The sequence below is a fragment of the Plectrocnemia conspersa genome, unplaced genomic scaffold (assembly GCF_051122295.1).
Source record: "Plectrocnemia conspersa isolate PC_06_02 unplaced genomic scaffold, ASM5112229v1 ptg000002l, whole genome shotgun sequence".
NCBI lineage: Eukaryota > Metazoa > Arthropoda > Insecta > Trichoptera > Polycentropodidae > Plectrocnemia > Plectrocnemia conspersa.
Genome location: NW_028277166.1, coordinates 5,038,350 through 5,056,921, shown reverse-complemented (window position 1 = coordinate 5,056,921; position 18,572 = coordinate 5,038,350). Strand labels below are relative to the sequence as shown.

The 18,572-nt window shown below is 27.6% G+C and overlaps 1 protein-coding gene across 10 annotated transcripts in view; it reads left to right on the top strand.

Annotated features, from left to right (window-relative positions):
* The window catches only part of kcc (solute carrier family 12 member kcc), a 392,353-nt gene that overhangs the window by 313,571 nt on the left and 60,210 nt on the right, over positions 1–18,572 (top strand). For all 10 annotated transcript variants that reach the window (XM_088205011.1, XM_088205007.1, XM_088205009.1 and 7 more), the window contains one exon: positions 14,952–15,022. In XM_088205011.1, the coding sequence (XP_088061137.1) occupies positions 14,952–15,022 (71 nt within the window). The remainder of the gene's footprint in view (positions 1–14,951; positions 15,023–18,572) is intronic.

Below are 18,572 nucleotides of genomic sequence, written 5' to 3'. Positions count from 1 at the left end.
GATTCCGTGTGGAATCATGGTCCCTACGTTTCGGCCAGATTCGCCCAGCCATCCTCAGGGGAAAATTGAGAATATGAACATCCGGTGTGGGCAAAGCCCACATCTGAACAACCACATGCTGGGCTTTGCCCACACCGGATGTTCATATTCTCAATTTTCCCCTGAGGATGGCTGGGCGAATCTGGCCGAAACGTAGGGACCATGATTCCACACGGAATCAAAAAAGTACGCGGAGTAATCCGACTCCTAGAAATATTAACCAAATATTTCTCCGCCAAAACGCATTCAACCACATATATATATATATATATATATATATATATATATATATATATATATATATATATATATATATATATATATATATATATATATATATATTTATGTTCATAAATATATCTGCTTTTTAAATGTATTAATTTATTTATAACAGAATTATTAAGGTGAAGATCAAGCGATGTTTATTTTTTTTTCTCAACAATTTTACCATCGCCCATGAAGAATATTTTCTCAGGGCCAATTTACAATTCAGTGCTTTGATGGTGTAAGGAAATGAAAGATAAAGCATGACACGAAAGACGCGACGAGGGAAATTAATATGTCCGATGAGCATTCTCGAGCGACAGATTCGTCACGATTTTTATTTCTGGGTCACATTTCGCGAATGTCAAGATAATTTCACAATATGAAAATGTTAATTGAAAAAAATAAACAATTTGGAATATGGCACGAATTATTCTTTAATAATAAATGTAAAACTCTGTGCTGTTTATATTTTATTCTTATCTAGAATTGTATTAAATTGTTCAAATTGTAATTAGTTTTTTTTAAATAAAATAATTTATATTGGAAATTCAAAACATAGATTATTATTGTATATACTTATCGTTATTAAGATGTTATATTGATTCTTACAATATTTCTACATATTAAAGTGTAGTGAGGTTTGGTATTCTGATCATCAAATGTTTAGGGAATTATTATATTTCGTATAAAAATATGTTGTAGTTTATTTAATAACAGAACATTTAAATAATTATAATAATTGCTAACCATTGTTTTAAATTATATACCATTTAATAAAACTACTCACCATTTATTTAAATTACTGATCAAAATTAAATAAAGGAATAATGTAATCTTGTTATACGATTTGAGTTATTTTACGACTATACATATTATTTTATTTTTTAGGAAAAGGTCGTTTTTAATATATTTGAAGGATGAAAATAAAATAAACGATAAATAAAACTAGTGACATTTAATTTTTACATATATTATCTAATCTTTGTGATAAAAACACTATGTAAATTCAATGACATTTTTATTTTAAATAAAGTTAAATGAACAATAAAGGAATTTATGAATTTAAAAAAAATAATATCCAAAAAGAAACAAATAATTAATAACATATAACTAATTATCTTATCTTTGTTGCAAAATGCATTATTTAAATAAATGTAATAAGCACTAAAAAAATCAAAAAAAAAAAATTTTTTTTAAATAAACTTTTAAAACCATTAAAACAGTTAACATTAATTCTTATTTCACGTATGAATCAAGATATCTTATTATTGGTAAAAAATGTGTTGTACAGTGATATTGTAAAAACTAGTTTAAGAATGGAGCATAAATACGCTTCACGTTTTTATAAGTTACCTTGACTATTAAAAATGTTTTCCAGAAAAAATCCTATAAATCAAATGAGAAAAAAATTTATATAGTATGCCAGGATAACGTAGGATTTTTATCCTTAAATTTTGTGTACGTTCGTAGCCTTGGCCGTAGCCGAGGTCGTTTCAGTCAAATTGAATTTGTTCGACGGGGATCGGTAATGCACGAGTCTTATTAGAATTTTTACCGGATAAAATCCCTCGCGTCTCTGGCACACATTTTCAGAAGCGTACAAACTCGCATATACCCATACATTATCGTATTATATAGCTAGTGTAAAGTCTAGCAACGAATCGGTTGTTTTTGCGGAGTTTTCTTGGCTGCTCGTGGGAAATCGCTATCTTGAGAGCGAGAATTTGCTCAAAGTGAAATGTATCTATCTGCCAACGTTTATCAATCAAAGCATAATACGGTACAGTAAAAAAGAAATACAGTTTTAAGTGAAATAATATAAGGTAGAGTTACAATTCAGTTCTTATTATGTCATAGAAAATCGGAATTTAACAATAAAATAATTTATTTACAATTTTTAATTAAATATGAAAGTGATATTAAAATTTATTAAAAATATAGCAGCTATAAACTTATCATATAAGCTATTTTATGCAAGCTTTAAAATGTATAATACATGTCTTTTTACTAGATAATCTATTATTAATATCTCCAGAAGAAAAAACTCTCATTTTCATTGAGAAATTTTAATGAATTAAAAAATATATGTGATTTTAATAATACATTATAGTATTGTAAATATCTTTATACTATTGAATAACAGATAACTAAAATAACGTTGAAGAGAAAAAACTTCAATAGAATGACAAAGCTTCAACCGAAAAACCAGAACGCATCGATCTACTACGATTGATTAGTATCGAGTTACAATGAAATTTCGGACTCCTATATTTTTTCCTGAATCGTAGATAGAATTCTATAAAGTATTAAGATACAAAACCTCTTAAGATTATTAAATGAACAAGATTAAAGTAAACTAAGACGCAAATTTTATGGCGTAGCTCTATGAAAAGCCTCCATACATTTTTACAATTCGCTGATTATTGCACAAAGCAGTTTCTTCATATCAGATTAATGATATAGTTCTTAAATTACCAAAGCAAAGATAAGACTGATTACCTTTATTATCTGGCAATATAAAAAAATCGGTGGTTATAAAACGTTAAAAATATTATATATCCATACAAATTTAATTTTTGAAAAAAAAGGCTCTAAAAATTTTGAGAAATCAGCAATTGCGATTTGGCATTTTTCTCAATAAATTCTTGAGAAATAATTTTAGTGAACAAGCACTACTTTTTACTCATTTTATCACTTCAGTTTTTATCCAACATTTATGTGTATAAAGGATCATAAACAGTAGCAGCTCTTGATACAGAAAAACAACCTAACAACTAAGCGAACTTCGCACTAACAGAATTTTAAATTGAGATGGTTATTTTATACACACCGCAGCAAAATATTAAAATAGTATTGTATTACATCTTTACATTTCATATCTCTTTCTGTTGTTATCGTGACTGCTAATGTGTATTTTATTCATAATGTAACACTAAACAACCGTTTTAAAGGTCACAGCATCTAAAATTAACATCAGAAGACTGAAACAAACCACACGGCGATTAACCCTGGTCGGAACGTAATCGGGATATAATTTCTGCATGGTCATAGGTTCGTTCTGACCGAACAAATGGTTTCTCAACCCCTTGACCGAGTATTTAATACCGGTCGTAAGGGGGTTGTTGCCAGAGCCACAGGATCATTTCTCAAGCGAGCAGCTCCAGGTCAGAGACAGGGTTAAGCGCTTACCCGTTTTGTTAGAGAAAAACGGGTTAAACGCAAAACGCCGTGAGAAAATATAGCCTTTTTGCGAGCCGAGACGGATTAAATTTCAGGAAGAATGAAAGAAAAAAAAACAAGAACAAACTATAAAACGGAAGGATTTATACTTTACTTAGCAAAAATATTCCCTCGGGATTGTATTTTTAATGTATTATATTTTCGATTTATCGCAGTGACTGAAACCATTATTTTAATTTATTTTTTTGTGTAAAGATTACTTCCACTATAACAAAAGCAATGAAAAAAATATCTCAATAAGTTTAATACTAGCAAAAAATTAATAAAAAAATATTGATGTAGCGATTTAATATATAATCGACAACGAAAATGATTATTCAATATTTTTTTAATTATCTTTAGTGTTCCAGGCCTTCCAATGTTTCTTGGAAATTGTTTATATATTTAGCCGCTATCTGAGAGAAAAATTTAACGTTACGAAGAATGCGTATTTTATAACAGATTATCATTTGCATGAGTTAACTTAAATTTAAATTAAGTATATAATTTAAAATATTGAACTAATATATAATTAAAATATAATCAACAGTAATGGTATATAATACGCAAGCACATAAAAAATACCTTGAAAGAAAACTAATAAAATTTTTGTTTGTTTACATAAAATGTAACAAGGAGTGCCAAATTATTGTACCTATTAAAAATGTTCTTTAGTTGTATTCAGAGTTCCGAAAAGTGTCATCGCTACGATAGAATTACTGAAATATTACTTGTTTCAAAAATAAAACGTCGCTTCAATTGATGTCATTAAAATCCACGTTCACAATATTTTCTTATAATAGTTATATTGTGAGTGGTTTAATGTTGTTATTAATTTATGCTTTAGATAAACATTGCATATTGATGTTTTAATAATCGTTCGGCAATTAATTAAATCCGCTGCAAAATAATAACGGTATTTAAAAGGCATTTTGCGAAATTAAGCCCTTTATGTGTTAACATCCATGCGCCCTTTGCAAACACATTGTTAATCAACTTTGCATGCGCGCTTAAACAAACAATCCAGGTAAATATTTGCATTGTCATATTTGTTTTGGAGTTTATACAAAAATTGCAACATACGGGCTTACATTGCTAGTAAAGTTTTAATAAAATAAATTTATACTGATACTTAACTCTTATTCCTTTTTGTCTAAATTATAATATTACTTTAGTGCGGTAAGGATTGCAAAATATACTCGACCCTTAGTTGCTATTTTAAAATAATAAACTCACTTAATTGTGATAGAAAAATATATTAAGAAATTATTTATGCTCAAGAGAAACTGAAATTTCGATTACATATAACACAAGACATGAGCAAATAAAAAATATTATAAAAAACGATTGATTGATTAATTCCATATTACTATAATAAGCGAACATTATCAACAAAAAAAAACAAATACGTATATGTTTATATATCTTATCTTTGTGGCAAAAACTTATACATTGTAAATTTAAATTACTAAATTTTATGATTTAGATACAAAACTGCAAATATATTTGAAAATTTGTTGAATGAAATCTGCAAGTAGTTTTAAAGACTAAGAAAACATTTTGAAAGTGACTATCAAAGTGGTAGCAGCTGCTTTTCTTTGGGTTTTGAACGAGTCATTTATTTTGATTTTGCATCAGCTCCATGGATGCGAGTTTTGGGTCAAACTCTCGTAAAAATTATGAAATGATTTTTTATAGGAGCGTTATTTTTTCATTAAAGTCAGAAAAATGAGAGTCTATCAACGATCCTCATCTTTCCAACTTTTAAACCAATCGTAAGTAATTTGAGAATTGAGAAGAACTAAAATCTATTTATATCATAATATATTTTTACTAGTGCCGCTCCAAAATCCATGTTTCTTTATGAGCCTTTATTTTGTTTCGCAATTCAAGACAATGAGAAACTTCTCAACAAAAAAATGCTTTTACGGCATCAAAAAACATCTGTAAAATAGAATGTTTATCGGCGGTGTCCAAGACGAGCGAAATTCGCAGAATTCGTTCGTTGAACAAAACAAAACATTGGAAAGGCTCACCCTTTATTAATTTATTTGCAGTTATTTAATTTATATTAAAATCTGCACAAAACAAACACTGATACGGATCCGATTTTTACATATATATTTTCACTCGTTTTAGCAGACATCATCTTCCAAAATGTACTATTATACTTTATTATTTAAAATGATTTTTTTAATATTACCTGGTACATTCCAAGTCAATACACATAATCTATTTCTATTTTATTTTTTGCATCAATATCCATGTAGTATTGAATTTCACATCTATTGTTAAAAACTAATTTCGAATTTGACTCAGAACCCATGGCTTCAATATCATTTTATATAATCCCTATCATAGAGATAGTTCAGTTGGAAATGCCTATTTTTATTTCATCTCCATTCACCGAAACACAATAATCGAAAAATATGAATATTAAACCGAAGATATACGAATGTGTTTACGAAACATACACACAAGATATTATTATATTTTTTCTCGCGCATAAATTGCACTACGAAGCAGCCGCACAGGAATAGGATATTTTTATCGTTTCGGGACCCATTTTTTTCGGATTTATGACGGACATTGACTTAATGGTCGGAAGACTTTTGCCAAAATCTTTTGTTATCTGGAATCGCGTGCCACCGCTTGCGCGCCAATGCCTTCGGGCGCTTGACCCCGTTTCATTATAATCTCTGGATATGATATATATATTATATATAGCGAAGCAAAGGGCAACCGCACTCGACTGAAATTTGTTGCAGAATTAACGGCCGTTGTAATACCTTGTAATAGAACAAAAGGGCGCCAAGAGAATGCGCCTTGATTGCGTTTGCCAAAATGTACGGTCGTAACTCGCCGTTTGGCAGTTGGCGGGTTCGAACCTTAAAGATTTATGTTGCTCCATTTCCGGTTCGGGTATGTTGTTGCTGAATAAATTTTAAGTGTATTAAATAAACTCTAGATGGTATTCAGACTCTAAATGTGGAAGAAATGGTCCGGTTTAGGGATGGAAAAATAAAAAAAAACTACTTAACTGATAAAAAATTAAATTTTTATCTCTAATATTATTTTATATTTCTAGTAGCTAAAGATTTTCTGGGATTTCATTGAATTATCTTAATTAAATCGCAACATTTTTTGCCTCCAGAGCGCAGCACTAATGAGCTTAATTCTTTAGTACAATCTATACAAGTATTGATATGAATTTGAAGGGCGACTAGATGATTTATAAATCTTAATATAATACAATATACAATGTAAATATATTATTTAATAATTATAAAAATACCGGGTGAAGTTAATGTATTCATAGACTTTCGTGTATTTTATACAACTAAATTTTAGGTTAAGAGCACGAAACTATAAATATTTCTTAAAACCGTAAAAAAACATTACCTTTTTAAAGAAATACGAGAAGATTATATATGTTTTATCTTTCATCCTAAATATTAGATTAAAAAATCATATATTTGAAAAGTAAGATTCGGTATCGGTATTTTATTACGAATGTAAGCAATATATTATAAGCAGTTTAAATTATTATAATATTTAATTATACTGATATTTTAACATATTAATATATAATATTTATTAGGCAGTTACAAAAAATAATTTAAAAAAAAAAACTATTTTTTTAGACAATTATATCTATGCTCCGGTGATGTACACTAAGTGTACATATAAAATTATGAGTTTAAAAATAATTAAATAAAAACATTTAAATAATAATAGTCGAAACGTAACATAAACAAAAGATGAAAATCTCATATGTTTGAAAGTTATAATAAAATTTTGCCTGATTTCTAACAGAATATTTATTTATATAATAGTTAAAAAAAAGTATATATATATATATATATATATATATATATATATATATATATATATATATATATATATATATATATATATATATATATATTGAAATCTCGGGATTCATCGCGATTTTTGCTTACTTGTATTCTATATTTCGGCCGTGATTTTCCGGCCATGATCACGAATTATAACAAAAATAATTATCCTCGCGAAAATCTATTATATATATATAGTGTGTGGGCAAAGCCCAGCATGTGGTTGTTCAGATCTAAACAACCAAAAGATACCACATGCTGGGCTTTGCCCACACCGGATGTTCATATACTCAATTTTCGCCTGAGGATGGCCGGGCGAATCTGGCCGAAACGTAGGGACCATTATTCCACACGGAATCAAAAAAGTACGCGGAATAATCCGACTCCTAAAAATAATAACCATATATATAAATATATATATATATATATATTTATATATATATATATATATGTATATATATATATATATATATATATATATATATATATATATATATATATATATATATATATATATATATATATATATATATATATATATTGTGTATTACGCAGAAATATCTAAAATATTATATTTATGGAGATACTTAAATAATAAGATTACATAAACACTTCGTGTACATCACAGGAAGGCATAGATTAGTCAAAGTAATTTTAATAAAAAAAAATTGTTTAAACGTGCCAAAAAAATGGGCCACAGAATTAAATTGTGGTCATACAAGATACCCTAAAAGTGCCAATGGATTAGTGATAGATTAATGGACGCCCTAAAAGTGCTACAAAGTGCTCCATATATTTTCAGTGGATCACAGATTAAGGATATAAAAATATTAACAACTAACAAACATGGAATATCTTCACTAAAGAATTAGGTATAAAAAAAATATTTTAAAAAATGGGTGCCGCATTCGATCGATAATAATGTGATCAACAACGCAGATTTTTTCAAATAAAAAATAATTTTAGTATGGGCTTCATGAATTTGCAATACATCAATTGTTTAGCTTTAAAGTACTCGTTTCAATTATCTTTTCCTCCATTTGTCCTAGCTTTCTCAAAATACCATTATTAATCAGACTTAAGAATTCGAAACGATAGTCACAGTCTATTATAAAAATACTGTACGACACTTACAGGTTGAGATAAACATCGCTAATGATTTTTTTATTTTTGCACGCTATTTTCACGCAATGATAAATCATAAAAATATATAAAATACCCTTTATATAAAACAGGAGTCTTTAAAATAAAATTATATTCTGATCATGAACCCTGAATTGAGCATTAATATGATTTAAAAGAATCAAAATTCTATAGAGGGGAAGCTTTGCCGTGTCAAATATCAAGTTACCTTCCTTTTCATCTTCCCTCTGAAAGAATTAAGTTAACGAAGACGACGACAAAGGCGCGTCTTATTATACCAGGCTCAACCGCAGCAATTTCAACAAAATTTTATACACTCGTAACCATTGAAATGACTCAATCCCAGAACGGCTACAAGCTATATTTTTAGTATTACGGGCTGGTAAACGTCCGGTTTCCGACACCCACTGGCAATTTTCTTGCCGAGGATATCTAGGATAATGGAACAACGAGGTTTCCTGTCTCTGCTCCCATTTAATACACCCCCAGAGACGCGTTTATTTGTATTGTTGACATTTTTGCTCGATTCCTGCATATTTTACTAGGTTGGGTCTCACAAAAATCACCACATACCACTATTTACGATAAATATAATAATAAAATTTTGCTATATAAATATATTAATAATATAATAATTAACGACTACCCTAATTTATCTGGTTCTAATGAATTGCTAGTTTTTCTAACAAGCATTTTTATATATGTATGTATTTACATATATATGTATGTATTTACATTTCACAATGAAATATTTTACCGCTACTATTAATTTTGCTTTTGCTAGAAACCTTAACCACTTAGCCATATAACTATTACTATATTGTGGCTTATAATATGAGTTTTTGGTGCGTTTCGTATAACCCAATATACTCGGATTCGCAATAATCTCTGTTACGTAACAAACGAGACGATAATTCGAATTTGATTTGATAGATTAATTTGAAGTGTGCCACTCTCGACGCCATTTTGTAATCGCTCAGCTCAGTGTTGCCACATGTGCGGCTTTTAGATTAAAAGGGGAGTTTCGCACGATATATTAATATATCTTGTCTTTGTATTTGCATTTAGCACGTACAGGCGTCGAAAGGAGTTATAAAATTTTATTGAGCTCGCGCTCGAGGATCATAATTGTGTTTATTCAGGAAATTGTTCTTTATAGTTTATTCGCGTCGGCAATAAGTATAAAAGGGATAACGGGAAATGATGTACCCATTTTTATAAAATGTGCGTACCTTAAGCATATAAATTCGACGAAAATTCAACCCTTTGTATATTCAACACGAATTTATCGTTTTTGGAAATATTGTTTTAATATGAAATCATATGTAAACATACAATGAAATAAATGTATATTATACAAATTGATTTGTAATATAAATATTAATTTATAATATAAGATACATATACACACACAAAATGTATAAGCAATCCCAAGTTCATCATCGCAAAACGTTATCAAAAATTCCACAATTGTAAATGTACGAATTTTCATTGTTAAACGAGTATTTTTATTTTGTTTGTTTTGCGTATGGTCGGAAAAAGAGTCGTTAATGCCAAACGGATGTAAAAAAATTTATAAAATTTTCAGCGGAATGTCGCTTTATAATTTATAGAGGGTAAAAAGTAAAAAGGGTTGGCTTAACCACGATGTAAAAATACCCTTATTACTAATGGTATGAAACTTTCTAGATTCGATTTTTGTTTCTATACTAAAGCTTAAATTGAACTATATATATACAAATGCCTTTACCACAAAGATACGATATACCTAAAATACAATAAAACTAAGCTCTGGTATAAAATTTCTAGCATATAGTGTGAATAGATTTACATGTTTTTTTATTTTAATTTAAGGATGTTATAGTTATATTGCCAGATAGTTAAATAAAAAAATATATCTATAACACTATAAATTATTTAATAAAAGTTTTTCAGCTTCAAAGATACAATAGCCTTACTTTTTGAAAAATATAGTTTTACATACAGTAACACTAACGGTTCATATGAGCAAAACCTAAAATTATCTTTTTTGTTCTGCCACACTTACAAACTATTTGTAATCGTATTTTCGTTATTTATATTGTTAGCTTATGATCCAAATCATACATTACTTGTTTTATTAACCAGCTTTAACAGGATATATTTAAACTCATTTAAAGTTGCAAGTTGACCTAAAATAGCAACAAGAATGACATGTGCAAATGTCACGTCACTACAGTTTTTGTGACAGACAGATAGACATTTATTTTACAGGTATTTAAATATTACAAAACGTTTGCTTACTATTTTTTCATCGTACTGTTATAATTATTTTTGTAGCAAATTTAGTTTCTTATGAACTTTCCTGTTGTTGGGGCTTATTTTTTATCGTAAAATAATATATAAAAATTGTGTAAAATAAGAAGAATTAAATTAGAAGAATATTAAAAAATATATTCCCTATCAGTATAGTTTTTTATAGTCGATTTTAGGATATTTGATTTAATTTAAAATTACAATTAAAAAAACAGTAAAGAATATTGTATGAATTGTAAGCGGGGACCCGACAAAGCCGCGCCGGACATACCCGCGCCGACTAAACCGCCCCGACATCGCCGCGCAAGACAATCCCGCGCAATACAACCCCGACATTGCCGCGACGATAAAGCCGCGCTGACATTGCCGCGCAAATCAAAATTATAAAATTGAATAAAATGAAAGAAAATGATTTTTTTAATTCTAATTATTTTGTTTTGTGGACAGCTCTATCACTAGTGATTCGCTTTTTAACAGTTAGTCATAGATTGGATGATGCTGGACAGTTACAAAATATACCGAAATGAAAATAAATCAATACAATATCATTAAAAAAATGTTAGGTTGTTTGGTTCTACAGTGAAAGTCGGCGCGAGCGGTAGCAAGATGCCTCATTTTTCCTATATATATTTGTAATTATTAATAAATAAAAACCATGCTAAAAAATGAATTTTGTTTTGACTTTACGCGGCTATGTCGGCGCGGGATTGTCCTGCGCGGCATTGTCGGGGTGCCATTGTAAGCAATACTAAACATTAATATAAATTGTATTATATTTTAGGGTTTCAACATAATTGTAAAATAAGTAAAATACAATAAATTAACAATAAACGTATTTTATTATATAAATTACTTAATTTTTGTCAAAAACAAATATATTTTACGTATAACTTTATATATTACAGTAATAAATTTATGCAATAATAGCTATTAAATATTTAAAATTTTATTTTTTTATTAATTGTTATATAAATATTAAAAACACCTAGATATTTGTATAGCACAAGAAGTCGCAAGTCGAATATTAAATATTTAAAAATGGTTTGAAACATGTTTTCATTAATTAAGCAATTATGTAATAATTCAATTTATTATTGCTAATAAATTTATACATAACATACTGTCTGTTTTTATTAAATACAATAATATTATTTTCATGCGTAATAATAAATATAGTATATTTAGTCTGTTATTTTTATTTTTAAAACAACATTAAATTTATTTTCAAGTATTAATTATTTTCATAGTAAAGTATAACATAAATGTATTATTTCGTTAGCTTTCTCAGCGTTAAACAATTCTAGTTATTATTATAATAAATATGTTATTCTCTCTACCTTAAAAATATATATGAAAAGGTACAACGTCAAAAAATTAAATGCAAAGTTTTGTATTTAGAATTTTAAATAAAATGTTAACAAACATGTTTTGCTCGAATGATACTAAATAGGATTTCATTAATTTTAATACTAAGAGGAAATAAAGATATTACAATTATCTTAGTAGCTATATACATAACATATAACAAAACCATCCTTTGTTATTATCAGAAACATAATATGCGTGTGGGTTTGCTTCATTCAATTTATTTCTATGCTTACCCAAAGAAAGAAAAAATATGTACGAACTTTCATACACGCTCGCTAATGAAAATTTAATAAAATTCCTGTAATGATTTTAACGATGTTAGTTGTAATGGGATTATGCTGTCATATTTGTATATTTCAGTGAGATGTTATTTAATTTACAGAAATATTATGTATATATGCAAATATAATTAATTTATTTCATCGTAAAATAAAATCTCTCACAACATAAATTTGACAGCGATTATTTATCATTCTGATTCTCAGTATCGATACATCAATCTCTTTTTTATAATGTGATTATATTGAACTATATTATCATAATATTGAAATCGTGCGTTATCAGTGCTTCTACTATATTTTAAATCCGTCATTATTATAATGGTGGATACGTCACGATTAATAGTGATAGAGGCGAAAGGAAAGCTCTTAAATGGCGTCTATTAGTCTTTCTCTTTACAGAGGTCGGATAGAACGACGAACAGATGTAGGAAGCGAAAGCTTTAGCAAAAGGCGACCATCTCTTCTCACTGGAAGGCGAGAGAGAGATATTCGAAATGAATAGGATTGCGTAATGGAATTAAAAGGGACGATATTATGCTAATTGGTACGAAGAGATTCGCTCTTTCGAAATTCGTCCTTTCTGATAATTAATTCGTACGATGTTTTTAATTGCCGCCTCGTCGGCGATTCGAGATTTGAAAGGTAGAGCTTTCATAAATGAGCTTTTATTTGAATTTAAAAAGTGATTCGTAAAACGGGAAGTAATCAAAATGATTCATTTTTTTGTACTTTAGTGAATGAATTAATCGTCGAACTAGAATACCTAATAATAAATAATCCTTGAACTTTAATATTAATATTAACGGAGATTAATTATCATTATTTATTTTTAAGACAATTAGACGTAAAAGTATCGAGGATGTTATTTCAAAATATATTCAAAGATTAAAACAATATTCTACAAAATTTTTAATTAACTTAATTTAAAGGTAAAATTATACGCTGGTATCAGTAGCATAAGCTTTTTCAATATATATAATAAACGTACTCGTTAGATTATTAAAATCCTTGTAAATGTAATCTAAGAGATAAATTATTAATAATAATATTTTATTCGCAATTAAACGTAATTAAATCAAGAATAATATTGAAAGATATATGTATAAAAATACTCAATTTATTTTTACAAAGTTTTTTTTATATTATTAAAAATATTAATACGAACTAAAAATCAATCTAGATTGTCTTATAAATATACTATTTTAATCTTGATATTTAACAGTTAAATCTTTCTTAAACTAATCACACAAAAATATGCATAAAAATATTTTCAACGTATTTTTAAAATCTAAATTACAAATTTATTTTATCTGAATTATTACTATTTAATATTAGGTTTTTTATCGTCAATTTTCCTTCTCTAATTTTTTTATATATTTCAAAATTTTTTTTATTAAAATGTATATATGTATACATTTTTTTATTGTTATTAAATCGTCCGTTGTAAGCTGATAGGCGTGAGCCCAATGCGTTACAACGGGGTAAATCTCTCACAATTGAATAAGTCAATCAGATATAATAAATACCTACATCTATATCAATAATTATAATTTAATATATGTAATATAATTTATAACCAATAAATGTCACTGCAGCTGAGGCCGTTTTTTTTATAATAACGCATTTTTCATAAATAAAAATTCGAGTGTCGCTTTTATTTAAAAATGCAATTGAAATCTAATGTGTATTTTACACATACATATATAAATTTAAATTATAATAATAACATGTTAATTTACTATAGCATAAAAATAAGAATAAAAAATATGCTACTTATATATTTATAAAGCTTCTAGCAAAAGGATAAATCAATATTTTTTTCCTCGAAAAAATGGGTCAAATAAAACTTTATACATAACTTTTTTTTTCATCACAAAAGTTGAAATTTTTCCCTTAAAGAGTGTTATAAGATCCTGTCAATTTTTATTTCTAAAATTCATATTTTAAGAGTAAAAGCATTATAACTTTTTTTATTATTAAATCTCATTTCGTTAACAAAAGCTTAAAAATCCCGAAAAACACCACTTTTTAGGATTACAGTCAAATTTGATTTTCTAACCTTGATGAGACATTTTCTTTTTAAATTCTTAACATAAATACATTTTGATAAAACCACATGTATAGTTAAATTTATATATTTCAGTCTATCTTATAAGTATACTCTGACCTTTTAGGATTACAATAATCCGCACGCATGATAAAATAATATATAAATAATATTTATGTATAGGTTTAGTGGTTTTGCGGTTTAGGTTTATTATTATTTAATATTACAAATACAAAGTTGCGCTTCATTGAATAAACCTTTCTCATCCAAGTATTTGACATTCAAATTCAGTTACAAATGAAAGGCTTAAAATCCAATTTTGGCTCGAAATCGTTACTTTTTTATTTAACTACCCCCGGGAGTTTAACTATATATTTGTCTATAATATATACTAATTGCTTGCCACCTTTTAACCAATTCCAATTTTGATTTCAGATGGCGGAGAAGATGGAATGGGCGAAAAGGACGCCATGTCGGGTTACGAGACCAACCTCTATCTGTATTCGGTGAGTCGATTCAGTAATCGGAAAGTGTAGAATTAAATATTAATTGAATTCCCTCCGCTGATTAATTCGTCGAATTTACCGGAAAATCCCTTCTATTAAAACGTGGCATTTTGCTCGAATCTAGGAAAAGCGCTAAATCATAGCACGTACTGGAAACGAAGCTTTTATTTGTTCAACGTGATTAAATCGAGTTTGAATGGGTCAATTTCTATATAGGAATTAAATGCAACGTTTGTGAATTTGTGGTTTTTGATAATTATACATTCATGCAAACTAGATATGCATTGCTATTCTTTATGCATATTATATAAGCATTCATTCGTTAATTAGTATAATTAGACTCTAATGATATTTAAAATATCGGTTTTAATTTTAATTATTATATGTATGTTATATTAAACAATAATAATAATTTAAGCTGTAAAATAGTTTAAATAATTTAAAAACACTACGAATAAACATTGACTTGAATTAAGTCTACAAATGCCGATCATAATTCCATAAAATCGGCAATGATAGGAAAGATTCGCTAAAAGTAAACATCATATTCGACAAGAAATTAACAATATTGATTAAAAATTATTTTAAAAATTGCTTAATGAAATATATGCCTCAAAATAATAAAATAGAGAAGTGATTTATTAAACAATATCGAAAAAATGACGATGATAAAAGAAAATCGCCTAAAGTAAACATCATATTTGACATAAAATCGACGGTCGTAAACAAAATGGAACATAAATTGCAATAAAAACGGAATTTTAAATACAAAAATATGCTTGCAAATAAGAAAATAGAGTAGTAGTGCATTTAAGCAATGCCATTTAATCACGTCTATAAATGTGGATAATAATGATAAAAGTAATCTTATTTGACAAAAATACGATGTGCGTGAACAAATATTATCAAAAATTGCTTTATGTAAAATGAAAAAACAGGAAAGTATTTCAATAAAACATTAACTCTAATTATGTTAACAAATGTAGAGTAATGCCGTGAAAATGCCGACGATAAATGAAACTCGCTAAAAGTAAATGTCATATTCGACAAAAAAACACAAAACACAAAAAAAAATAATTGCAGATAAAAAAGAAAATTGTAGTTCATTAATACATTGACTTAAATTGTGTCTACAAATGCCGAAAACAATGCTGCAAAAGCGGCAATGATGAATTGATTGAAAGTTTATATCATATTTGATAATATAACGGCGGTATCGAACAAAAATAAGTTTAAAAAGCTTTTCACGAAATCTGCAGCGATATGTAAAAAAATATCCACACTACAGGTACAAAAAAATATGATTGCAATTTAGACATTTATTATCATTTTTTTATAAATGAAATTTTGTCGTAAATTTTAATAACGCCCTATCACCTTAAATAGGTTAAAAAAAAAGCACAAATTTATAAGCTTATCTCCTTTCGACAAATAAAAGCCAATACTCTTCTTTAGAGAAGAGCTTTGAATTCAAAAGCAGCCTTGAGCTTATTTTTTTATAACATCCAGCAACTCAACGATTATTAAACTAACACTACTCAGAATCAAGTTACATAAACTATCAAAAAATACATATACTGACTTGCGACATGATTAAGAGTTTATCTTATAAAATATACCAGTACTTATATATCATCAGAATAACAATATTAAAAAAAACGATTTTAGATTAGATACTATAAAGGCAATTATAGTGAAATAGAGCCTAACGAAATATGCGATAACCTACTTTAAAAAATATATTTTTATGAGAGTATCAGCATCTTAGCATCTATAAATTATCTTGCTTTTAATACTATTTAAAAAGCCGATTCAATCATGATAACTCAACAACTACCAATTCAAATGTCCTATATTGAAAAAACTGCCTTTATATGAGCAGAAACTAATTATTTAAAAGAGTTTAGTTTTAAAAATACACCTGACATATTTTTATCAATATAATCTATGTCAATAAACAATCATAGTTGTCTTGAGAAATGTGAAACAACTTTAATTTTTAGTGTACATTATATTATTTTTTTAAATAACACTAAAATTTCTATCATACAGCTTATACAATAAAATACATTAATCAATATATTGGTAATTCTAAGGTTAAGTCGTTCTCTATAATATTGAAAAATTTACTAAAAAATATGTAAATATGATATATCTACTACTATTAATTCTAGACAGTAACATAAATATAAATGTGTCTTTGCTCACTGTCATCTCCCAAATACTTCGTCCTTTATCCACATAATATAGTAATATATTTAAGTATACGTTGAAATGGTCTAACGTATTTCATTATTATATCAACATATTTGCTCATAGTTTCTACCATTAACAGTGAAGCATCGTGTCAGTCATTTTCTTTACAAGTGATTGTAATCATATTGTGGATAATCCTGTCTGTTACGTGAAACGGATTTCCTTTATGAATCAAAGGATAGACGAAATATTTATTATTATTTTCACTCTCGCAATAGCTTACATTTTAGCGACAGCGACGGTAATTTATACGGTGACGGAAATGTCAAAAATGAGATAGGGTTTTTGTTCAATAAACGCTACGGCCCTCGAGGGACCTGTCGTTGCCTAGTCTTCACTAATAAATCAATACGCTTTCAACGTGCGTTATCGGCGATAATGTATAATAAATTACGTATAATACATTCGTATTAAATTTTATTGTACATTATTCATTCACACATATCTGCGTGCTTGTGTTCGTACAAATTCAATACATAAGCGTTGCCCTCCACGTCGCCTTTCAAATTCCCAATGAAAAATGTCCATTCAATGGAGACATCGGAGCAATCGTCTGGAATACGCTTAAATATTTTCTGCTTGTTGAAGAGATAATTTCAGCGGAAAATTTATGTTTTGAAGGAAAATAAAAGAAAATATTCGCAGTGCGAGAGAAAATTCCGCAAGAATAAAATGCGATGAATTCTTAACATTTTTAATTTTAAAATGTTCAAAGATATTTCAGAATATATATTTTTCTTTACAGTCAAAGAGAAGCTCTTTAATATCTATTGATATAAGTCTCACCTTTCAATATACGAAGACTGATTTTAAATCTAATGATAAAAATATATGCTAAAGACCTACTGAAACTGTGCGTTACAATTTTCGCCCGAAAGCAAAAATAAAATAATTTTCATATGTGTCTAAACTTTAAAGCACACACTTCTTAGCATTAAAAAATATGAATAAGAAATAAAGATTTTTTAAAGAAAACTCTAAAAAAATATAATGACGGATTTAAATATGCTACAGTGAAGTTATATTTTTAATGCCATTATTATAGTTCTACTAACACTTTCAGTAAAATGATCATCTAAATTTATTTCCATTGGTAGATATATACTCCTACTAGAGAAAATATAATTTAACTGAGTGAAATTACTACTTTAAAATATCTATGAAACTCAATTTGATAGTTGCGATACATCCATTTGATGTTTAAACCTAACCTTAACGAATTTACCAAACCTAACTTGACCTTGTGAAAGTTCTAAGACTAATTTTAGTTTTTTTAACTTTCACCGAGTCGATA